The sequence below is a fragment of the Opisthocomus hoazin genome, chromosome 8 (assembly GCF_030867145.1).
Source record: "Opisthocomus hoazin isolate bOpiHoa1 chromosome 8, bOpiHoa1.hap1, whole genome shotgun sequence".
NCBI lineage: Eukaryota > Metazoa > Chordata > Aves > Opisthocomiformes > Opisthocomidae > Opisthocomus > Opisthocomus hoazin.
In genome coordinates, this window is record NC_134421.1 from 3,345,402 (window position 1) to 3,370,516 (window position 25,115).

Consider the following 25,115-nt stretch of genomic DNA (forward strand, 5'->3'; position numbering starts at 1 on the left):
AAAGTTTTGGGTCGGAAGGGACCCCTAGAAGGTCATCTAGTCCAACCCCCCTGCAGCGAGCAGGGACACCGCTAACTAGATCAGGTTGCTCAGAGCCCTGTCCAACCTGGTCCTGAATGTTTCCAGGGATGGGGCCTCCACCACCTCTCTGGGCAACCCGTTCCAGTGTTTCACCACCCTCATTGTAAAGAATTTCTTCCTTATATCCAGCCTAAACCTACCCTGTTTTAGTTTAAAACCATTACCCCTCGTCCTGTCACTGCTGTCTCTACTAAAAAGATTGTCCCCATCTTTCCTATCGGCTCCCTTTAAGCACTGAAAGGCTGCAATCAGGTCTCCCCGCAGCCTTCTCTTCTCCAGGCTGAACAAGCCCAGCTCTCTCAGCCTGTCCTCATAGCAGAGGTGCTCCAGCCCTCGGATCGTTTTTGTAGCCCTCCTTTGGACCCGCTCCAACAGTTCCATGTCCTTCTTGTGCTGAGGGCTCCAGAGCTGAACGCAGGACTCCAGGTGAGGTCTCACCAGAGCAGAGTAGAGGGGCAGAATCCCCTCTCTCGCCCTGCTGGCCACGCTTCTCCTGATGCAGCCCAGGACACGGTTGGCCCTCTGGGCTGCCAGCGCACATTGCCGGCTCATGTCCAGCCTTTCGTCTGTCAGTGCCCCCAAGTCCCTCTCAGCAGAGCTGCTCTCGATCCTTTCATCCCCCAGCCTGTATTGGTTCCGGGGATTACCCCGACCCATACCGACAAACTTTCACATAAGCATTCGAGACATTCTCTCCTTAGCAAACAACACAGACAAACAAATTGCAGCCCTTATATAATGAGGCTTACCCCCTTCTGTGATGGATCCAAACACACATTCCTTTACTTGGAACTTCCAGTACGAGGGAAGAACATGAAGGCAACAGGCCACACAATGCACACAGAATGGACAGCAGCCTTTTCCCCCTTCCATGTTGTTCCAGCATTGTGCCTTGTCTTTGGTTTCAAATTCAAGAAGGTTGTCAGCCTTTACAGATTCCCACAGGAGTGAGTTCTTCTGCCAAGCCTGCCAGTAGGAAGGCCATCCTGCTACAACTGTACTTACTCATACGGAATAGCTAGGAGTTTTCATCACATGGCAACTATGTCACCAATCCTGAACACCACATCGCTGCTGTGCAGGCTCCCTCGTCCTGCAGACTAATCTTGCTGCTTGGCGTCAGTAGCAGGGCTTTCAGGGTTGAGGAGTGCTGGCACACTTGAAATTTCAGCTAATCCTCTTTCAAAAGGCATTGTTGCTATTCTTGGAATAATGAGTAGGAAGTTTCCTTGCTCTGTTAATGGGTACAATTAAAGGAAAAATTGTTGAGTCGTTTTCTGACAGCGTGCTCCAAAGATGTCATGACCCGTATCACTTCTGGTTGAAGCAAACGAAGTCAAAGCATTAAAGTTTTGGTCTGAATGACAATTCACTAAACAACTGGTCAAAAGCTGCTAGAGTCCAAATATCCTCCTGACAAGAAATGCCTTTTTGACCCAGAAGGAACACCTAAAGATTTTTAAATACTGGTTAAATTTTTTCAGTTACCTTCCAATGGAAAATCTAGGAACAAAAACAGTTTGCTGATTCTGAAGTGTCACGTTTTATTGAAAGATGCAGGTTCTCATGAGACCTTGTCATACATTGGAAATGTGTGGGTGGTTTCTTAGCCAGTTTCAGCGTTCATAAATATTCTCAAATGGTGCCACAGAATGATTACAAGAACTCCTTATGCTTGTGCTGGATGGAAAGGGCCTCTGAATTCTACCTAATCTGTGTTACTTCTTAACATGGAGAACCTATCCTCTTGGAGAGTAGCCACTAGATGCTGTCATGCTGGTAGCACAGTTCCATCATCATGGACTAAGTGCAGTGTTTTCTCCCTTATTTGGTAGCATGATCCATCTTGGTTTAGGGTGGCTGAACTTCACCTGAGAAGTGAAGTTTACTTCCCTGTAAAACAGTGTTAGTACAGCTCAAAACTACCTATGAAGACCCACCTGCCTCCTTTCCCCCACCCAGCCCATCTACTGGAATTATGATGTCTGCTTTCACGCTGTAGCTGCGAGAAAGGCATTGTAACGCCGTTCATTGCCTGGGACATACCATGGTCTTCTCATGCAGTAGTGGTGACGATGGATACATATGTCATTGCATTCGTATTGGGGAGGCAAAAACATTAGAAACCCGATTGCTGGAGAAGATGTGGAAGAGGTAAAAATTAATGTCTTCATGCTAAACTTAAGTGTCTTGAGTCCCCAGTCTGTCTGAGGGGCACAGCTGGGCAAAGAAGACCGTGAAGATACCTTGCCCTCTGTGGTGCTACTAATATCTTTTGTAAAATTAAGGTACAGCAGCTGTTTGTAATAAGAAAAATAAGCAACTTTTTAATACTTCCACTAATTCCCTAAGTGCTTTATACAGCGGGGTAGGAGGGAGAGAGAAACAGAGAGAGTGCCATTGATGTCTAGCCATCCCTTAGGTGGGATTTGGCAGTCAGTTTGCTGCAGAGCTGTTTAAGGAGGAGCTTTGAGCCAGGGATATCTAAGTAAACCCTTTCTCTTGCAAAATATGCCGGAAGATTACTTAAGGATTCAAGTCCATCTAGGAGGATCTAACTGCTCCTTTTCCATGAGTGTTAATGGAAACTAAACACCCGAAATCTCTTGGTGACTTTGGAAGACTCAGCTTTTTCAACTTATGTAGAGCAGATGGGAACTCTGCCTTTCAGATTTCAAATCTGAGATTTGCTGCTCCACCATGAGCTCCTGAGAAGCCACTTTCTTTGCCTTTGAACTGAACCCCTTTTGAAAATAAATGCCTAGATCACTAAGCCATTTTGGATAGGAACTAAGAGCTGTCCTGCTTGATTGCAGGTAAGCTGAAGAACCCACATATGACTGCAGCATGTCCTCAGAAACAAACGTTCCTTGAAAGATGGCAGGTTTCCTTAAGCTTATTCTGCTGTCCTAGAACAAGCGTACAGCTTGGATTAGGTGAGTTCCCAAAGAGTATGTCATTCTACTGCTTTTAACCCTTCATAAGCTTCTATGTGATCCTTTATCACTTCGCACTAGTCTTTCTGCCCTTCTGACTAAATTGTTGCCGTTGATTGGATTACAAAAAGGGAAATTCACATTCCTCTTGTGTGTGATAGCTGTTTCCTCTCATCTGTAGAAACAGCAGCACGAGGAGCCTTTATAAAGGAAAAAATGTGAAAATACTGAGAACAGGCACAAATTGAGGCTCAAGACTGGAAGTCAGAGATGTATCAGGACTGGGCATTGCTTGTGCTGTATTCTTGCCACTTGCAAGGATATGTTTCTCGCCTTTAAAAAGAACTGAGTGAGATCTTTGTGTTTAGGGTGACAAAATTCATAGCAAAGTCAGATTCAGGGTGACTCCAAAGCAGACAGACTGACACGTGTTCACTGCAGTTGCTAGACCTCCTTCATCAAGTTGAAGAAGTCTCTTTAGCAATGCTCAGTAGCCTACAGCTACGCTTCCTCAGGCTGCACTCACGACAGCTATTATAAGCGAAGTGAATCAGTCTAGGAGTGCAGCAGGACTGAAGACTTCCAGTAAAAACCGAAGCGGGTGCTGCCGTAAGCCGTAGCCTTCCTTCTGAGTCATCGTTGCACCAGTGCCATGGCATGGTGCTGTGAGGTTCGGTGTCCCTAGCAAGGTGGAATGCTGAAGTCACCCGAACTCTTAGTAAGGCTAAATGGATTTTGTTGTTGTTGTTGTTCCATGCTTGCATGTCTAGACATTGAGTCTTCTGTCCAGCTCCACGTGGTTAACAGAAATCACGGGGGCTATGGTCATACGCACCAGCTAACGGCCTGGTCTCAGCTGGTTAGCCTACACCTGCACAACAGATTTTGTGGAAGAAATGGTAATCCTGATCACAAGGGACTGCTGCCTTCTGTCCCAGAGGCAGCTGTGTCTCAGTGGCAGGTAATGGTCAGTTTGAGTGCTCAGAAAGAAGAAGGGTTCTGTCAATGGAAATTAATATTCTTCTGGCTTGGAAACAATGTCCCTCAGGGCAAGAAGGGAATTCTAGTCTACAGCCATTATCTGATGGAACTGTTTCCAATTACATATCCTCTGAGCTCCTTAATTCACAAACTCTTTTTTTCTAAGGAGAACAACGCTTCTGAAAAGCCTCGTTAAGGCTGTGTATGGAGGGAGAGAATTTCATAACTGCTTCAGCTAGTGCTTCAGCCCAACTATCAGAAACTAATAGAAATTAAATTGCACTGCTGTGTAAGAGACCCTGTGAACTGCACACCAAAGCCTCCAGCAGACCACAGAATTGCTGTCATAGAGCAGGAGAAGTGGAATCCATCGGAATGGGCACGGGCACCTTGAGAGCATGCTTGGAATAGAAGGTACAGCATGGCTGTGTCAAAGGGATGCTCTGTGGGCGACCTGTGGGGCTGGGCACTGCTGAGGGCCGTGCGTGCCAGACTAAACAGCAAAGAGACTAAGGGGGAAGCTGAACTTTCACACGTGTGTACAGTTCCACATTACACTGATTCTGGAAATCTGACAGTGGCTAGCTGGAATGGGTAAGGTATTAGAGGTTGGCAGCATATTCATCAATATTCTTTACTCTGCGGTTCAGTGTCACAGCCTTACATTTTCCTTCGTGATCCTTAAAATGGGAGAGAATTATTTGGGTCCTTCCCTATAAAGCTCTCTTCTCCATCACCCAGAGCTGAACACTTTAACCCCTGAAAGTATGTCTGTAACTAGACTGACTCCTTAACTTTTAGAAGCTAAAACACCGCTGAGGGCAGGAGGTGCTAATGAGATGCTAGCAAGCAGAGAAGGGGTAACAGTGTTTTGACTCTCTATAGGGTTAGGTTTTTTCTCCTTTATATAGTACCCAAAGTTTCGTAGCGTCTATGTAGACATAAAAGATGCAGACCTTCTTAGTGCAATGCAACAGGTCGGTCTTTTCATGTGCTAAGTGCTCTGAACAGAGTTCTGGGAGTGCCTAGAAACAGACTTGGGTTTCTTAACCGTGGGCTCCCGAGGTGTTAAGGTTGGGGGGGAGGAGTTTGATTATGTGCATATAAGTCTGTGCCACTCTCTCATTTTTTCTGGGAGATTCTAAACCAAAAGCATTTGCCATACTCTTTCATGCTGTTCCTCTGCCTGTTTTCAAATTGTTCACCTCTCCCGTGGACAGCGTGGCTTGCTTTCCAGGGTCATTGAGTTTGACTTACCACACCTTACTTCTACAGTAATTAAGACTTGTGTAGTATTCCTGATTTCCTTTGCTTTCCTTCTGGGACATTTCCTAGCTCTGCCTTTTGTTCTTTTGCTCTTTTGATAGAGGCTGCCAGTTTGTTGGACAGTCCTTTTCTGCCTGCAGTGCGCAATAGGTAAGTGCTGTGGATTTTTGTTACTAGGTATCTGCTGCATGGCTGCTTTTGTCTGCAAGGAACCAGAATCAGTGACTTTGTAACAGCTGGTACCAAGAGCTCCAAGCGTCAGGGTGAAATGAGGAGGTGACTGCACTTCATTCCTCTTCCTCAGCCTTTCTCTTGCGTGTAATGTCTCAGAAAGACGATGGCAGCCTCAGCATCTCGAAAAGATCAAGGGGATGGCACTTTCATCTATTGTTTGGCCTCTGACAAAATAAAAATCCCCTGTCTTTCTGGTTACGCCATGGTTTCGACGAACGGGAGATTCACAGGAAGAAACACTGACAAGGAGCAAGACTAAAAAAGGAAAGGAACAGAGCCTGACAGAAGTACAAGAGGTGGATGTGGAGTATTATCATGGGGTTTGGGCATCTTAATTCTGCCTTGGCAACTAATTAATTTGCGGGCTTTACATCAATCTGAGGAGTGCTCCAGCAAGAAATAAGATGGGGAACTGTTAATAATGGAAGGAGATAGAGGATAGAGTCAGGAAGAAAGAAAAAAAGGTACGTGGTCAACCTTACAGAACTGAAATTCAGATGCATCTGGAGGTTCGTCCTCAAGACAAACCTGCAGGCTCCTCCACTGATGGGCTTCATATGAAATAGCAGAAGCTGTGAGGTAACCGTGAACCTCCCGGATCGAGCAATACTAGCACATTTGAGAATGTGAAACTTGCCACATCATGCTTAGCTCTCCACAAAACAACAAGGCTGGCGTCTGAGAATAAACTGCTCCACATGCAGCAGCAATAAGGCCATCTAGCCCAGGAGCAGAAACTTTTGATGACCAATTGCCATCTTGCAGAACGTGCTGAGGCCTTGTGACTCCTGGATGCCATGTGCCTCTGAAATGCAGCAGGCCTTATCAGTTGATAGCATTAGCTACTACCTCATCTTCTCCTTCCAGCTGTTTGTTGTTTTGTTTTGTTTAATTAACCCAGCCTTCTGCAGCAGACAGCTATGCAGCAGTCACTCTTGTGTTTAACTTCCTTCATAAGAACAGCTGCTGTCAGACAGTGTTGGGGTTGGAGTGATTACAAGATCCTTTACATAAATCACTCTCCTGAAACTCATTTGTCTTAACAAGTTCTTGTATCAATGTTCTCTTTATTATCTCTCCCTGGGAAGGCTTGCAGTCTGTCTCAAGACCTTCAGTCTGTTAAAGGAGGAGGCAAAATGCAGGCAACTGCGTACGTATACTAAAAACTATGCCTGTATTACAACAGACTGACTGTTGCACTTGTGTGCCCCTGTAAATGCTTTCTGGGGAAACGCAAGGCAAAATAAAGTGTTTTGCTTTTTGTGTCTGTAGCGTTCATAAAGGCTGCCTCCATATGACATTGTATTTTTCATTTCATACCTCCTTTCTTCTCACAGTTTTTATCCAACCTCACCTCCTTTTTCTTTTGTGTCAGATCCTTACAGAAAGAAATGTCGGGGTTTTGGTCTTTGACAGTGGATGTCAGGGAAGAAGTAAGGGATGAAGGATAAAGGTAAGTAACTTTTATTCCATTTTAGGAGGGTTTTGATGATGATTATTTTCTCTGAAGTTTTTGTACTTAAATACTGGAGCGTGGAAGGAAAGCAGTGCTGTCAGCGTTGGCTTCATGTGACACTCCTATTTGTGATTCTCCAATATCCTTGACTGAATTCAACAAAAAGGAGGAAATAGGGGAACAGGCTTCATGCTTTGAGCGTTTGGAAAATAAAACCTGTTAGGGCTGAAAAACGCAAGTTAAAAGAAAAAAAAATGTTTCTCAATGCACCTTTGTCTCACTCGCCATAGAACCAGTATGGGCATGAACTTTGAGATACGCAGCAGTGCCCAGAACAGCTGCTGTGGCATTGGGACCCATGCCATGTCCATTGCTACAGATAATTGTTCTCTTACAGACAACAGCCACTGCTGACTACAGCGCTACCCTTCTTCTTGCTTGTTTATTCAAGACATTTTTTTAGCTAGCAATGCAGCCTGTGTTTCTACCAAGACTGAAATAGCCCTCCCTATTAACTGTTCAATCCAGCTGCTAAAAGTTTAATTAAATCTGCATCTGTCGCCTGTGTGCCCATTAGAACTCCAAGGGCCTCTACTCTCTCCTCACTTAGGTCTGTTCGTGGCTGTGGGCTTCCACTGGATTGGTTTCATTGCCTTTGATGGTTACTCTCCATTTGTGCCAAGGTAAACAAAACAGGAATTATATGCTAAGCATCTAGAAGACATTGGGAACAGGCAAAATACGTGAGTAATTTTCTTGTTTAGATCTACAGTTCGTTTTGTAGAAAATCTCTTTTGGAGATTTGAATGCTGTTTGGGAGATGGCTTGATCTATCTTTTCTTGAAAACGTATTCTTCTGTAATTAAGAAATAAAACAACAACATCAAAAGCCTGATTGAGAAAATTGGTTTGGATTCTTCATAGTCAAATCCCCAAACAGCCAATGAATACATAGGCAGAATTCCTGTGCCATGGAAATTCAGCAAGTCTTTCCACCCAGGAGATTTTCAGCTATCTATGGAATTATGACACTCTCTCCACCATCGTAATTATGGTTTGCTGAGCCACGTGGGGCATCACAAGTTCTCAGGGGTGCACCGACTGTGTGCAACATGCAGCTACACAAATGGGTACAAGCATTCCCACTTGTGTGCCAGCATTGCGCCATCAAAACAGTATTCCTGCCTTGCAAAGCAGGCCAGAAATATCCTCAGTGGATGGATTTGCTATTATTAACTAGAATACCTATTAGCAAATGAGGCAATTTCCTGGCTTGGTGCTAGTGGAAATCACAAGGCTGAAAGGACAAAGAACAGCCTGAACTATTAAGTGAAAAGGAGTTCCCTGAGAAACAGAACTTCACAAAGGACAAGGGAAAGGAAGGGGTCAGTAGCAAGAATCAACACACACTTGCACTCATCATTATGATGGAAAGGACAAAACTGAGACATCACTTGTCCAGATTCATATCAAGTTCTCTTTTATCGAAGTTCGTAAATAAAAGGCTAAAGAGTCTTTCCTGCTGCATTTCAGGAACTTTCTTTTTCTTCATAATTTGCATGAATATCAGTGCTTGGGGAAGCGAAAGATTAATAGCAACTGCTTGGTGCCAAGCAGAGCACAAGCAGGTTACCTTTGTGCAGCTCTGCAGTTTTTCCTCACCTGCAGCACCTCCCCTAGCTTAGTTCTGAGCACCCGGGCAGCTGCCAGTACCCAAACCCTGCTAGCCCAGACCTATTCATCCATATAACTCTGCTGCTGATGCAGAAAGCTGCCTGTGTTACCACTGGTTGTTCCAGTGTGGATTGTCCATGCAGCTCTACTGACGAATTAGAATCCTGTCTTACTCTTGCCCATGCTATTTCAGTCTTGCTCCTTCACCGTCTAGCCACATGCAGTATTTGCTAGCCCTCTGCACAACACCCAGTCTTCATCTGAGTCCTGCAGCATCGCTTCCTCCAGTTCTCTATGTCTCTTCCTCAAAATGCAGACCTCTCACATTCATTTTGATTCTGCCCAGCAACTCCTACCTCACAAATGCACTTGTGGACTTGCACAGTGGCTCTGCTGAGCCAATTTGGGTTTGCCACCTGGGGAAATATCAACATAAAGGGTAGACAAATGTCACTAAGCTCACCCTAGTTTATGTTAAGGTAGAGCCATGGTAGCCTACTGGCATGATAGCCACTCTATGGACTTCTTGCCATCAGAGCTCTCCCCACCGAGCAGAGCGGAGTGGTCGTAGACAAAATATATTGTTTCAGTTTAAATAGGAGCATCCCCTGTTACAGTGTTAGCATCAATAAATACATCTCTAAAGATTGTGTCAAAACAAAGCTGTGACTGCTGATGATCTTACCGTACCTGCCACTGGGGTGGCAAGAAAAGTGAGGGGATTACAGGTGTATCATTCGCATGCCACTTCACCCTACTCATTCTCTGTTCACAGAATCACAGAATAGTAGGGGTTGGAAGGGACCTCTGTGGGTCACCCAGTCCAACCCCCTGCCGAAGCAGGGTCACCCAGAGCAGGCTGCACAGGACCTTGTCCAGGCGGGGCTGGAATATCTCCAGAGAAGGAGACTCCACACCCTCCCTGGTCAGCCTGTGCCAGGGCTCCATCACCCTCAGAGGGAAGAAGTTCTTCCTCATGTACAGACGGAACTTCCTCTGCTTCAGTTTGTGCCCATTGCCCCTTGTCCTGTCGCTGGGCACCACTGAAAAGAGTCTGGCCCCGTCCTCCTGACACCCACCCTGCAGATATTTGTAAGCATTTCTAAGGTCCCCTCGCAGCCTTCTCTTCTTCAGGCTGAACAAGCCCAGCTCCCTCAACCTCTCCTCGTAGGGGAGATGTTCCAGTCCCCTCACCATCCTTGTAGCCCTCCGCTGGACTCTCTCCAGTAGCTCCTCATCTTTCTTGAACTGGGGAGCCCAGAACTGGACACAGTACTCCAGATGGGGCCTCACCAGGGCAGAGCAGAGGGGAAGGAGAACCTCCCTCGCCCTGCTGGCCACACTCTTCTTGATGCACCCCAGGATCCCATTGGCTTTCTTGGCAGCCAGGGCACACTGCTGGCTCATGGTTAACCTGTTGTCCACCAGCACTCCCAGGTCCCTCTCCGCAGAGCTGCTCTCCAGCAGGTCCACCCCAAGCCTGTACTGGTGCATGAGGTTGTTCCTCCCCAGGTGCAGGACCCTGCATTTGGCTTTGTTGAACCTCATCAGGTTCCTCTCTGCCCAGCTCTCCAGCCTATCCAGGTCACGCTGAATGGCAGCACAGCCTGCCGGTGTATCTACCACACCTCCCAGTTTGGTGTCATCAGCAAACTTGCTGAGGGTACACTCTAACTCTTCAGTACATGCAGACATGCCATGCTCCTCATCTTCGCAACAGCTATCTGGGAATCCAGCAGCAGCAACCTTCATCACAGCCTTGTTCTCAGCAGTGCTGTATTCATACGCTGCCATTGTGGTGTAGCTGCCACCTACACTACTCTCACAGCAGAGCTGTAGAATGGAGGTCTGGGGGGAAAAAGAGGTGTAACAGCCAGTGTGAAAGAGGACCAAGGGCGAGTTAAGTAAGGATGAACAGAAGGTGCTGTCTGGCAGGAGCCAGTGAAGCCTGGAGAGGAGCTCCAAGCTCTTTTACTGAAGGCCAGCTTCATTCTTCCTGCTATCTTTGCCAATGCTGCTGTGCTATTAATCAGGAGCCACTCAGGTCCTTAGGTTTTCTTTAATATGACTTTAATAAAAGGAGTAATAATAGAGAAATATCATTAAATCGGTCATATTTTAGCTATTTTTTTGACATATCTCCAACTAGTGCCATACTGGATCCCAAGGGAACAGTTACTAATTGTGTCTCTGGTTAGTGTTCACCTCAGAGAATTCAAAAGAGCAGAAAATAAAATCAGAATGGAGAAATAAAAAATAGAGCTGAAAGATAAAGGAGAGAGAGAGGTCCTGATCCTCTGAGGTGTTGAGTCCTTTCAAACTGAGGAACTCAGTATACTCCTACAGTACAAGCTGAGAGGAAAACGTAACCAATAGCTCCTCACTGGTAGGAGAAAGGAGTTCCAGAAACATCCAAGGCACGTTCACATCCTGCAGGCATTCTTGCCCTTGTTCCAGATCTCCCTTGCCATCTCTGTCATTATGAAATGCAGGCTAGGTCTATACTGAACGTGCCCCTTGACTGTGGGAGATGTATTCAAGTTGTATAAGAATTCCCAGAGTGTGCTCCCCTCTCTTACACGCACGAGTGTGCCAAAGAGCACCCGTCGGGTTTGTAAAACACTGGGGCCTGCCCCAGTGCTGAATAAAAAACCAGGCAGGATGGAGGATCCCTGTCAAAGCCATGTCCCCCCGGTAACAGCTAATCAGACTGAGTTAATGTAACCATACCACAAACAGGAGGGATGGGGGAACCCAAATGCTCCTCTTCTTATTGGAAATTAAAACCTCAGCCCAGAATCCATTAAGGTACATATATCAGTCATGCAAGAGTTCTCCTTAGCTGAGACTGTCTGCTTGACTTGGTGACTGCCTATACTGCTGTGACTGTATCAGGGGAGGAGGGGATGGAGGCAGCAGAGCCCAGTATTGCTCTGGGGAGGGAAAATACAGCTGTGGGAAGAAGGAACTGCATCTTGCTAGGCAGTGGTTTTTGGAGAAGGTATTCTGTCAACTTATTCACATCCACAGATGTAATAATTGCTTTCCGCTTCCCTAGCTCCCATGCAGTGCCTAGCTCTGTGGGAGGCTTTTCCTTTCGCTCCCACGAGAGGAATATTTTTGGTGTCTTCCATGTGCTTTCTCCCATCAAACCAAACTGAAACAGCAGAGACTATAGACTCTTAACCTACCTCTTGTCACTACTCCTCATCATTCTGTGCAACTCGTAACTGGTTCTTTGCTGCAAGAAACAAAACACGCTCCAGCATGTGTGTGTGGCTTCTTGCACTTTTTTACTCCAACACATTTTCTTGCTGGACTAGCTGCTTTTGTAAACTTTGCTGGACTTGCATGCAGTACATGTTCACAGCCCTGCCAGCCTGAAACCACGTGTCTCGATTCCTCCTCAAATTCAATATTCAATTTTATCTCCAGCCTCCACTGTTCATTCTTTCTAGTGTACATAACTGACACCAATCATGAATGGCTGCTAAGGATTTTTGACCAAGTTATAGATCTTTAATTGGCCAAAACTCTTCCTGATATCAAGCTGTCCAGGGAGTGAATCAGATTTCAGGATTTAGAGACATGCTATTTATGCCACAGAAGCGACCTTGTAACTTTTAACACTTCTTGCTCTGTTTGTCTCCTTCCTTCAAGGCATTGTAGCCTACTTGGCACATCAGAGCCCTGGGACACAGGTTTTACTCTCAGCGTTGACTAACTGGGTGAATCAAGCAAAACATTTTCCATGTCTTCATCCCTTCCTGTAAAATGAGGACTACATTTGTAAGCACTGAAAGGTCTACTGATAAAGAGTAACGTAGAAGAGACAGTCTTACTATTATCATTACCTATTTTTGCATGGTATTTCTATCATTCATCCTGCAGCAAGATCCTGCCATGCTTAGAGGTGTGCTAGAAGAAAAAGCTTACATGCTTGCTACTTGCTACACTTCTAGATATTGGTAGGGAAATGCACTAGCAATATTCCACCTGTGAATAAGTGCATTACCTCCCAAAGCACTTCAGAAAATATCATATTACTGTGCATATGTACTCATCTCTGAAATGTAGGTGTTTCTGGTGTTAGATCTGAGAGTTGGCCATAGCAGCCTGCAATGAAGCCTTGTAAAAAACTGCAGCAGAAGAATGGCCCCGATTCCTTATGCTTTACAAGTCACATTATCATTTGTGCTTGAGGTAGTGGGATGTAAACTGCTCAGTGAGGATTTGCTGTTTTTAAACCCATGTCACACAAAAGAAAATAACTTCACAAAATGGGGCCTGTTGTGAATTAAGCAAAACAGTGAGAGGAACATGACTACAAATTTACACCAGTGTGTGAACAGGGATAACACCCTTGGTCTGTGTGTGTATATCCTGTGAAGGGACATAAGTGGCCAAGGTCCCCAACATCTAATCTGAAAAAAAGCGGTGCTAATGCTAGGCAGAGACATCCTGAAAAGGATGCCACCTGCCAACATACTCCACTGTCCTTTCCTAGCACTCTGGGTGCTTCCTGGAGATCTCCCAGACACTGCCTGACCAGGTTAAACTACATTGCTTTGTAAGATCTGATAAACCTCCCACCCCACAGTGATGAGAACTAGTCACACTCTGGGCATACAGTAGTGTGCTCCTTCCTTAAGCCCAGGAATTGCTTACTGGGGAGATGGCTTCAACCCGTCAGTATGTATTTTATGTTCCGTGTGGGCTGTTTATTATTAATTTCTCCAGAGCAAGAAGCTTCATAAAAAAAGGACATAAACCCCTGTCATTCCTTCCCTCCCCCCAGCTACACTGAAGCCTCATGACAGTCGCACACGTAAATGAACCAGGCATTCAAAAGCTTCACAGCCTCTGCAGGATAAGGTTATGGGGCTCCCGGCCCTCCCGCATTCTATAGTTTCCACTGGGCGCTTTTCCCTTCCCCTTGTAACTCCTCCCCACTGCTGTCCACTCTTCCACCAGCTTGTACATCCCAGCACAGACATCTGCAGAACACAGAAGTATGGTATACCCTATCTTATGACTGTTGCAGAGGCTTCGGAGAGCATGCAGATGTGCACACAGCTGGGATGTCGTCCTGAGGCAACGCTCTAGCCATGCTTTCAGGTTGGGATTTGATGAGTACGTTAGTACGGACTTCAACCAGCCTGAAGCTCGCCCTCAGCAGAGACTAGAGACACACTGTAGATCCCTCTCATCCTCTTCTTCCCCTCTTCCCCTGTCATCAGGATTTCCTTTCTTTTCCCTACCCGTAAAATAACTTGCTGAAAGCAAATGGAGTCTGGCAGAAGTCTGATCCCTCCCTTAAAAACGAGTAGATTCTTTCTTCCACCTTTGGGAGGCTAAATGCCTTTACATGTCTGAGACTGAAACTCTGCCAATGCTTTTTATCCATCAAGGATACAATCTGGTATTCCCTATCTGCTTGGCTGTGTAGGAGCCCCGGTGAATGAGGTGACAGAGGTGGTATAATAGTTCCAGTCAGGGCATGTCTAGTGAAGTCAATATTTATGTATTCAGTTTGACAAAGATGAGAAACTCAATCCTTTCTTGGCAGAAACAAGGGACCAGCAGCGGATGTTGGAGCTCAGCTAACACAGAGATCAGTATTTTCCCAAATGAGTAATAAAGAATTCTTGGGGGAAACATTACAGCAGTTGGCTGTGCCATCCCAAATGATTGCCATGGCAAGTATGCACAGAATCTAATAGGCTAATAGCTAACAAAGTAACCAGTGGTGGGACAGAAGTCAGTTCCAGAAGATCCATAACACCAGACGTTACGTGTGAGCGTTCTCTCACACCTCAAATTTTAAGCCACTTAGTACTGAGTTCAACTGCTCAGCTTTACAGTTAAGTGGTAACAGAATCTGGCTCTTACACTTACCCAGACTGTAAAATAGTGCAAGTTACTGATCAGAGCCATGCAGTCTATCTACATCAGGAGTCCGACTGGATATAGACTTCTTGGCACGAATCATTACAGAAGAAAACCGCTTGAAGAGAGGTCTTTGGCATGAGAACCACGGAATGCTCAGAGAAAAGGGAGGAGATTCCTCAGATTCTTTGCTAGTTCAGATGAAGGTTAGTGGTCCAGTGTGCACGGGTATCAGCCTGGGCCCTCAGGACAAATCCAGACACTCGGTTACTATGGTGAAGGGGGCCATGCGAGTACCTAGGCAGACACAGGCAATCTACTGGTGTCCTGCTGGGAATGGATTTACAAATTAAAAACCAGCAAATGAAAGACAAGGACATTTGTGAGAATTTGGAACTGACGGCAGAGCTGAAACTTTTCCTGGAACAACCCAACAGAGGCAGAAACAGTATTCCTCACAAAGGGGCAAAAGCAAGGAAAGACAGGTCTGAGCTTAGTTCCATAACTGAAGCAGAAAGGAAGGTAATAATCTCTACACATCTGGAGAGGCACCGTCTCTTTTGGGAAATGCCATCATGTATAAAGTCTGTTAAGAATCTCAGGGCCAAAAGCACACTACGCCAGGAGGCAGATCCAAGGATGTTCCGTGGAGGCAGCGCCCACCCAGGCACAGCAACACCAAGCTGCTGGACGCTGAGGCTGAAGGAGGTGCTGGCAGAGCAGCTCTCCCACTGGAGCAGGATAGTGTGAACCGCTTTGGAGGACTGCCTGGAAATCGATGTCACAGAGACAAACAGATCGACAGCAAGGTCCTGAGTTTTAAGAGAAAGGTCAGAATTTGAACAAACATCCAAAGGACGGCAAAACCTGAAGACAACCCCAAGCCTCCTTAAGAGCTATAATTTCAGTGTCAATTTTCTGCTGTTCTCGAGAATGACATGGATGCTTTCGTGTGTTTCAGCAAACATAAGGTTAACCTCTCTAGCAGTGACTGTCTCCACAGCAGCCCATGCCCACGCAAATGCTGGCAAGTGGATTAAGATGATCCACCAACTTCATATGCAAAGCCAGCATGCGCAACAGACTCCATTTGCCAATGGTAAACCTCCATCTACATGCCTCCTGAATTCCTAGAGTAATTTCCCAATCCTTTGTAACTTTAACATTCCAAGACTTCTAAGAGGCTATTACACACAGAACACCAGCTCCAAGAAAGGGTCACAGATTTGGAGTGGACGCTGTTCAGTCGTTTTGACGTACTGGTGAGCTAAATAAAAAAATTACCTAGGACTTGGTCTTTATTACCTGGGTTCCTAAGCAAAATAAGGTTTCTGTGACCATATAATGTTTTCCTTTTTCCTTCTATGCATGTAGGTCTCTCTCTTTCTCCATGTCGGTTTGTGTGTCTATGCTGGTTCCTACTTTGTAGCTGCAGATCCCACTCTGAGTCTCAACCAAGTCTGAGTGAGTAACAGTGGTCTCAGAGATACCAACCTCTTGCAAGTTTCATGAAAATAGCTGGCAGGGTGTAACAGAGAACTTTGTAGGTTCTCCACTGAGGGAAAGGCTGCCAAGTGAACTGAAGCCATTACTCCACATAGAAGTCTCCATGTCAGAGAGAGATGTTATAAAAGCCTCAACATCAGGAGAAGCTTAGATCAGAACTCACATCTTGTTAGGCATCAGAAAATGTAACCGTGACACAAATCTTCTGGAAGCCAAGCCTGATTAGCTCTGCAGCTCACAGACTCCCTTGTTCTCAGCTAGAACAGGGCAGGAAGGATAAGGTTTGCTATTCTTAACTTCTTGTTTAAAATCACTTCCACTTCACCAAAATGTCCCCTCTTAGATGCGACTAATCATGGAAAATATTGATCCTCTTCTATCCCCCTCCGAAAGTGCAATTTCAGAGCACATGAAAATAACAGCTGATCAATGAGCATAATCATAGAAAAAGCAATAAAGGTAATACCTGTGTGAGAAGTAGACTGAGGGTGCATGCACAGGGTAGAGAAAAAAAAGCAAAACACATTATCAAACACGGCAAATACATCTTTATAACCCTGCAGCAACAAAACTCCTACCACCTTGTATTAAAATACCATACGAAAACACTACAAACCCATCATACGAAGAGTCAGAATGTTGCTTAATGGTTTTCTCATTGTTCCCTGTTATTTCTGTGATGAGTTTCTAGCCAGTGCTATTGTCAGCACCAATCTACACTAGTGGATGTATGTGTATTTGTGTGTGAGGCCAGACACACAGAATCTGGTACAGATCCCCAGGTGATGTAAATTGTCATGGCTGTACTGACGTCAGTAAAGATACACTGATTTCCTCCAGCAGATGATTTGCTTTTCTGTATGTAAAAAGCACAGCAACTAGGTGCTGCTTCAACTTTGCTCTTAGACACTGCAGACAAATGCTCATGCAAACACATCCTCTCGTCTATGTGCAAATATACGTATTGCCTTGCAGCACACATTGCAAGCAACGACAGGAGCTTGATGCTGCTTCCTGTGCTGAAATTTATAAAAAGGATCACTCCTGATCTGTCTGCCCACTCTTATCTGTAACAATACATCTCCAACTGCTTTGCTACAGATCTTAAAATACAGAGAGATGAAAGGGACTGTCCAGCATCACAAGACTGTTAAAAATACATTTAGGAGGAATTCAACTTTGATCTTAAGACTGTTAGTCCAATGCTCTAACTAAGAGATCTTAAACAGAGCCATTGGGCAGAACAAATCCAATACTCGAGACTCTCCTTTTCTCACCTAGGGCTTAGCTAAACGAAATTACAAACTCCAGAATAGATGAATACAAGAATATTACTAGTTTGTTTCAAGATATCTCTTTGAGGGAAAAAAGGTATATACAGTTTTTGAAAAATGTATGAAAAAGAAAGGGAAAATGGTCACATTTCAGGCTCTGCCTTCATAAATGACCCTCTCCTGTTTTGCTTATTTGCTCTAATATGGTTCCATGGAACGTGGACCAAGTAATGATCACAAGCTACAGGTAATTTTATAACCAATGAAATATTTTCCATCTGTTAAACAGAGGAATATTTCTGGCTTTCCATAATGTTTTCCTTAAGGAGAGCAACAAAGGTTTCATAACTGAGAATGGAAAAAGATAAATAAACTGCTGCTGAACTAGGAAAGAAAGGAGAAAACAAGCAACCTAACAAGGCGTTTACAGGGAAAATAACAGGAAAACAGAAGGTGAATAAACCTTACATACAGGAAGATTAAGGTAGAGAGACAGTAGCTCTTTTTTACTGTTTCTACTTGCATTCCAAGGCAGAAGGAAAAAAAAAATAGAACTGGGGAATTTCTATAATCTAATACATCTGTTTCTCTAGATATTTTTGCTTGCAGAAATGTACTTCATTTTATCACGTGAACACTTTTTTTTGAATGAGGAGGTAGAAGCCCAAATTAATACAAGACCAGACTTCTAGCTGATAGGCTCTGGTCTGGCACCATCTAAGGACTAGAAGAGCATCCCAAGGCTACATTTCTCCAGCTTACTCTGACTAAAAGTGCAAATAATTTCAAGCATGGTGTAGGTGGGAGAGTGTACAGTCTATGCCTCATAAGTAGCTGCTTGCTGCCTGCATGAACTGTATGAACCATGCCTGAATTCCATATTCCTGTGTGCGCATCCCTTTATGAAGGACGTGGAAGTATCAGTCGCTTCTTGCAATCTCAGAACAACGGGTGTCCTTCCACACTACACGTACTGCAAAGAACACTGGTGGGACAGCCAGCCCAAGAGTCACCTGGCACTGAGTCCCTGGCAGGAATTCTCAAGGACACTGTTAACACCTATTCGTTTGGGACATTTTTCCATTTATACCTCTTCCTAACAGCCATGCACAAGTTCTTCTGAATGCACAGAATAACAGCGTTGCTATGTGAGCCCATTGCTCCTGAAGTCCTCTCATAAAGCCTTACCTTGGCTCTGCGTGGGAAGTGACACCAAATGGGCCAATACAAAGAGTATGGAAGAAAGGCACCCTTGCCACCAGAGAACAGCAGCCTGGCTGCAACAGAACATATAGCCAAGCGACATAAAAATATCATCATCTTACCAGAAAAACAAAATCATGCATTTGCATCCCTCCTCATTTAAGCACTAAAAAAATCACCTTTCTTGCTGTTGCTTTCAGCCCGTGGCTTCTCTTGTCAAAAGATTAGTATGAGTCTTTATTACTCCAGGTACTGCTCTAACTGGCCTCAGGACACAGATACACAGGTACTGTCCATCCAAAGCACCACTGGGCAGTACTTCACACAGATTCCTTCCTTATTATTGCTTCCTGAGGCTCCTGTCCAGCCAGTGAGATTTCCCACAATCGTATTTTCAGCCCTGACACTCTGTTGCTCTGGCCAGGACTTTATACAGCATCATATTGGGGTGCTGTCCCTGTGGGTGGAATTCCTCATGCTGTCTTTACTCAGCAGTTTTATACCTAGAACTCCATCCTGAGCCCTTCCCAACCTGAGAGGTTTTCCTTCTCTCACTTCATCTGTTATTTCTTAAATATTGTTGTGAATCATTACTTCCATATTCCTCTGCCTGGGATTTTACAGGCCCCGATGTAGCTATGACGCAGGTGTGTTCACGGCATGGATGTCTTAGGATGATTACAGTGTGAACGCAACCAGTATGGATACATCTTTAAATGGGACGTAGTCACAGAGAGTCTGCTTTCTTTTCTCCTCTCATTATGCTCTTTATTTCAAAACCATCTAAGCAGGGCTTTAGCATCTGTGTAGCAATGACAACGCAGACCTCTGCCACTTGAAACCAGCTTACAGCACTCTACTCCAAATAACTCTTGATGCTGAAACGGTGCCTTGCTAGCAGGGATTTGCAGAACCCAGGGCAGCACCAACGCAACTATTTCTGGTGTGTGAAAGCTCAAGGGAGTTAAACTCTGAAACAGGCTGAGGGAAATCTGAATCTGAAAGAATGAAAGCAGAGGGAAAATGTAGCATTCCTTGTGCACCCAAAGTGAACGGAACGGGTACTTGGGGTACAAAAGCCATTCAGAGTTGTTCTGGTCGTCGTCTTTTTTTTTTTGTGCTGGTGCAATGCGCAAATATAGCAAAATATTTTAATAGTAAGCCATATTTACAGTTATTGTTAATATCTGTTGAAATCAGTAGGATTTTGTCTCCTGCCTTTACCCTGGAGATAATCCATAGAATAGAACATTAATGCATAGATAAAAAGAAAAATTATGGAAAACGGCACCTCTGCACATGCAGTATCTTCATTTCAAAGTTACATAATTGAGCTTTTGAAATTAAACAAAAAGACAGCAAACAGCCTCAGACCACAACAGCAACTAAGTGACTCTAACATTGTCTTTTAAAACTTGCCTCTTTACTAAGATGAAAGCTACTATCCTAAACCAACACGAAATAAAATAGAATAGTTTTCAGCCCAATGCAAATCGAAACGAGCTTTAAGACCTCTGTGAAAACATGATCTTAGAAAATTTCTTTCAAGAGTTCTAAGAGTTTGTTTTGCGTGAGGAGATATCTTGTAGAGACAGGCCAATAATTTAAAGGCAGTACTTAGATTCTTTATGTCATGCCAGACAAATACTGTTTCCATGCCTTGTTTTCACGGTTGGTGACGTCGTTAAAAGAAGACTTTAATGCCACTTTAATGCAGAATGTTTATAAACTGCACCCATGTCTTCTGATGGAAGGAACTATAACGGATTATTATTCTATTATTTCAATTCTATTCATCGAAGTGATTTTTCCAGCTAATGCATGGGCTCAAATTCTGAAGTCCTTCCATAGGCAGAGCTCCTACTGAGAGTTTGACTGATAAAAACCAGCACAATTTGGGCTAGTTAGACTTAATCTGCTAAATTCAACCCTGTGGCATTTCCCTGATACTCAATGAAGGCTACTGGGGACTGGCAAAGAAGGCAGGATTCTGATAAAGAAGGGAAGGAAAATTTATACTCACAGGATCTGAGGATACTTTGGGATGGTCCCTTAAGACAAGAGGCTGCCTGGTAAGGGTGATCTAAGCTATGCTAATTTGGCAACCTGTATTTTTGAAGCAAAACATTCCATGACGAATGACCTTATTTTTTTGTTTTTAAAGCTGTGAGGCGCTTATGCAATAGATTCCTAAGGTAGAAAGAGACAGATGCCGCGGAATAATAATCAGCCTAATTCTTGCTGAGAATCTCTGCAAAAATCTTTCTCCTTGCCTCTCCTTTCATAGGTAAGCTCAGTGCTTCCTTTCTCACACAAGACACGCACCAACAATTAGCGATCCTCTGCATAACGCAGGAATTCTTCCCTTTCTAGAGGTGGGCTTGGATTTGTTCCCTTTCAAAATGTAGTTGCTGGGGTTTTTTTTAAAAAAAAAAAGCCTTTAAAAAAAATTTTATCTGTTTTTTTTAAAAGCTAATAACAAAAATCAGATGGAACTTTTCTTTAAAATACTAGAGATGCTTCGGTTGATTTTTCTTCTGAGCCTCTTACAGAAGACTGCCCCAGTTGACACGAACAGTCACACGTGTCCAAAAGCTCAGGTCTTCACTTCTACCCAGGGCTTGAGGTGAGCTGGGCTGCAAAAAAAACCTCAATCCTGACTCAAAATGCGCAAAATCCCTGGGCTGTGTCTGAGGTGAGAAGGGCCAGCACAAGTACACTTAAACATGCTGCCAGAACCTCCTGTTTTGTGAGAGGCAGAGGAAATTCCATTACCGGGCAGCGACAGCCAAGCACTGCCCGGGCGCTGCTTTAACCCTCGCTTTCAGCCACCGCATCCTGACATGCGAAAACATCATTTCTGTTCTGTTTAGAGTGGCCATTTTCTGTAGTGAACAGTCAGTTCCTAAGCTCTTGGCTAAGAGAAAAAAATTGAGATAACATCGAATTTCAGGGTTTATAACAGAGGGAAAAGCACGTTCAGATGTGAGGAGGAAGCAAGAGAGGGGAGATACCTAGTCGGTGTCGGCATTAAAGTATACGTCCCCTGCTGTCACACAAAAGCAAAAATACAACTCTCAGGTCGGCGAGCTGGATCACAAGGGATACTGGGCATGCTGTCAATAAGTGGCGAAAGATTCCACCCCCCCTCCATCCAAGTTGCCTTTAAGTTAGATTTTGCAGTCTCTTTGATTTCCTTCTAACAGTCAGAGATGAGAGAGGACAAAACCCAATATATACAATCAACGGCAGAAAAAAAAGAACCTGCAGGAGCGAGAAGTGTAGACTGTTTTGTATCTCTCATATTTCCTCTTCTATACAAAGATTTTGGTTTGCCTAAGCTATAGAAGCAAACAGAAACAGTCTATTTTAATCTTCCTGAGTGAAGAACGCTGCAGGGATTGCTCTGTTATCCCCAGCAGCAGCCCTGACTTGCCACAAAAAGGCACCATCCACTCATCCATCCATCCATCCATCTATCTGAAATTCCAAGATTATTGTATGATATACTAGCAATCAGCTGTGTTCTCAATGCAATTCTCTTTGTGCATTTCGGTATGAATAAAAAAAAATCTACAATTTTTCCCCCCAATCAAATCCCGCCGCAAAAAAAGCTCAGATAAGAAGGAGGAATTTAAGACTTATGCATAGAAATTGATTCTTCAATCCGTGTAATGACGTATGTTAGAAACTCTGTGCAGCAGAAAGGAAAGCCCTTGCCGGTGCGATGTTTCTCACAGAGCCCTCACTGCAGGGATTCACTACTGAAAAAACAATGAGGTCCATTATGCATTTTTATATGGGTTTCTTGCTGTTTCGACTTCAGTGACTTAAACTGTGCTATTCTGGATTTGCACCAATCGGTATGAGTTCAGAATCTGGCCCTACATCTTTTTAAAACGCCGTCTATTGCATGATAAATGAGGGCCTGGTCCTGCAAATGCTTACTACCTGTATTAATACTCTGAGCAGCCCACTCACTTCCTTTAAGTCGTGAGTGCAAAACTGAGTCTTACAGGGCAGTATTTTAGAAGTCTTTTGGGATTTAAGTGTGCCTCGACTGTACATATTCCTTGAATAGTATTTCTTTCAATAGTAATTTCTCCACTGTTTTTCATAGCATCACGTGATAGACGCTTAGCTCTCATGAAGTGGTGCAACTCCACTTACACCAGCTGAAAACCCAGCTCCGTGCTGTAGCTGTGGCTGTGCATTCAAAATAAACATGAGGGAGAAGTGGCCCTTTTATTCAAGGTGTCAAAAGAGCCAAGGAAGACGTTCTGGGCTATACGGTGTGCTGCATACTTCGTTTGTTTTGACATTACTATAACCAAAACACAGTTTGTTCTAGGAAAGAAATTCCAACCTAGTTGTACTACTTCTATTAGCGTCTTTCTTACATAAAAGAAGCCACATCAGAAACTGTACTCCTTCTCTTCTTACCTTCACTAATTCTGCCTTTCGACCAGAAAACACTCCCCTGCTTTCAAAGTGCCCAAACAAAGGCAAATACAATACTGAGCCGGCTGTAACTACCTGCTGATAACAGATGGCATACACTGGATACGCAATCCAAGAAAATGTGACTCTTCGACAGCAGCCTCTTCCACCACCTCTAGCGCTGGAATGCTCGTCCTTGTTTACTATGGGTGCATGCACACAGATCTGTATCAGTATTCAGCGCCAGCAGTCACGCTTGCTTCGCTGAAGAGGAAAGACCAGCAAAAAACACTCTGTCCTTTTGAAGAGCTGGATCAGCGTCAGGTGTCACTCACCAAAAAAAAAAACCAAACGCAAAAAAAAAAAAAAAAGACAACCCACACGCAAGTGCGATCAGCATCCCAAATGTCAGACATATGTACAGCATCTGTATCTCTGCGAACGTACAACTCCTACCCTAGAGCCCCGACACCAGCGAGGGCAGGAAAACCCCAGCTCATTCCCGGGATGACGGGGTTGTTTTTTTTTTTGACGGATACCGACTACTTCGGGCAAGCAGAAGCTGCCACGATGCTTCGCAAAGCTTTTCCCTGCCCGGGCTCAGCCGCACTCACCTTTGCTCCGAGACTTCTTTATTTCTGGCAGACAAGGAGGGCCGGCTGCTGTGCGTGGGCAGCCCGGGGGGGTTCACAGGGACCACCGACACCCGCACATAAAAATCAACGTGGCGAAGCGGGAGGCAAACGCCTCTGGGAAGCGGCACCCCGGCTCCCCGCCGCCCTCCGCCCGCTCTCCCGGGGCACGCACCGAGGGAGGGGGGCCGGGAGGGATTCCCCACCCACCCACACGCTGCGAGGCTGCGGGGAGGGGGGGGTACAGCCCAGCTCCCTCTCGGATCCGGGCCCGGGGAGCGCCCGCGACGCCTCCGCGTCTCCTACCCCCCAAGCCCTGCCCGCCGCCGGTCCCCCGGCTCACTCACTCCGGTCTCCGGCTCAGGACGCCTTTGCCGATGGCCTGGGGGGTCTTGTGCTGGAGCAGAGCGGCGCAGCAGCCCTTCTCCCGGCCGTCCTTCTCGGCGGGGTGCTGGTGCGGCTGCAGGGCCGGGTGCTGGTGGCCGGCAGCCCGCCCGCCGACGCCGGGGCCCGCCGGGGCCGGCTGCTGGTGCTGCTGGAGCGGGTCGGGCTGGCCCGGCGGCGGCGGCGGCGGCGGGGGGGGCGGCGGCGGGGGCTGCTCGGGCTGGGGTCCGTGAGGCGGCTCGGCGGGGGGCGGCCGCTGCCCGCGGAGGTTGCGGTTCTCGGTGCTCAGCTGGTCCAGCCGCCGCTCCAGCTCGTCGATGCGCTGGCGCTGGGTGTGGATGAGGCTCTGCTGGTTCTGCACGATGGCGGTCAGCTCCTTCAGGTAGAGCACGGCGCGCACCGGGTTCTCCAGCAGGCTCTCCATGCCCCGGCTGCCGGACCGGACCGGGCCCCCCCCGCCGCCCGGCCGCCGAGCGCTGCGGGGCTGGAGAGCGGCGCGGGCTGCGGGGAGGCGCCTCACCGCCCCACGCGCGACCGCCCGCGCGCGCCACCGGCAGGGGAGGGGAGGGAAGACGAGGCAGCTCGCGCGCCCGCTCTGCCCCCGCGCGCCACGCACGGCCGCGGGGCGGGGAAGGGGGGCGGGGTCCGCCGCAGAGGCCACGCCCCCTCCCCCGGCGGGCCGCGCAGGCGCGGGAGGGGGCTCGGGGGTCCCGGCGTTCCTGAGGGGAAAGCGCGGGAGGTCCCGCCCCGCCTCGCTGCGCCGCGGAGCGGCGGGCGCTGAGGGGAGCCCGGGGGCGCCCGGCGCAGCCTCTCGGCAGCCGCCTTTCCCTCCTCCCCGAGCGGCCCCTCCGGGTGCGGCCGTTCCTTCCTTCCCCCAGGCGAGGGGGAAATCGCTGAGGGATTTTAGGGGTCGTATTTTTCAGAGCGACTCGAGGAAGCGTGGCTGGTTTCGGCCGCCCTGTTGGTAACGCTCCCGTTTCTCGCCTGCCGCGTAAGCGGGCGGGAGGCAGGGCTGAACCCGAACGCGAGGGAAGGGGTGACCGGAGGAAATGGATGTCAGAGGAACCTGCTGCTTCCCCGCCGGTCTGTCACTCCTTTGAGGCTTTGGTGTCCGGCTCGTTCCTGGGAAGAAAACTAGGGCTTGCCGTGGAGCTTTGCT

General features: G+C 46.3%; 1 protein-coding gene across 3 annotated transcripts in view; it reads right to left on the bottom strand.

The window, feature by feature from the left end:
- The window catches only part of IQSEC3 (IQ motif and Sec7 domain ArfGEF 3), a 109,372-nt gene extending 84,908 nt beyond the window's left edge, over window positions 1–24,464 (bottom strand). For all 3 annotated transcript variants that reach the window (XM_075429427.1, XM_075429430.1, XM_075429428.1), the window contains exon 1: window positions 23,920–24,464. In XM_075429427.1, coding sequence (XP_075285542.1) covers window positions 23,920–24,380 — 461 coding nt within the window. In that variant the 5' untranslated portion in view covers window positions 24,381–24,464. The remainder of the gene's footprint in view (window positions 1–23,919) is intronic.
- Window positions 24,465–25,115: the final 651 nt, after the last annotated feature.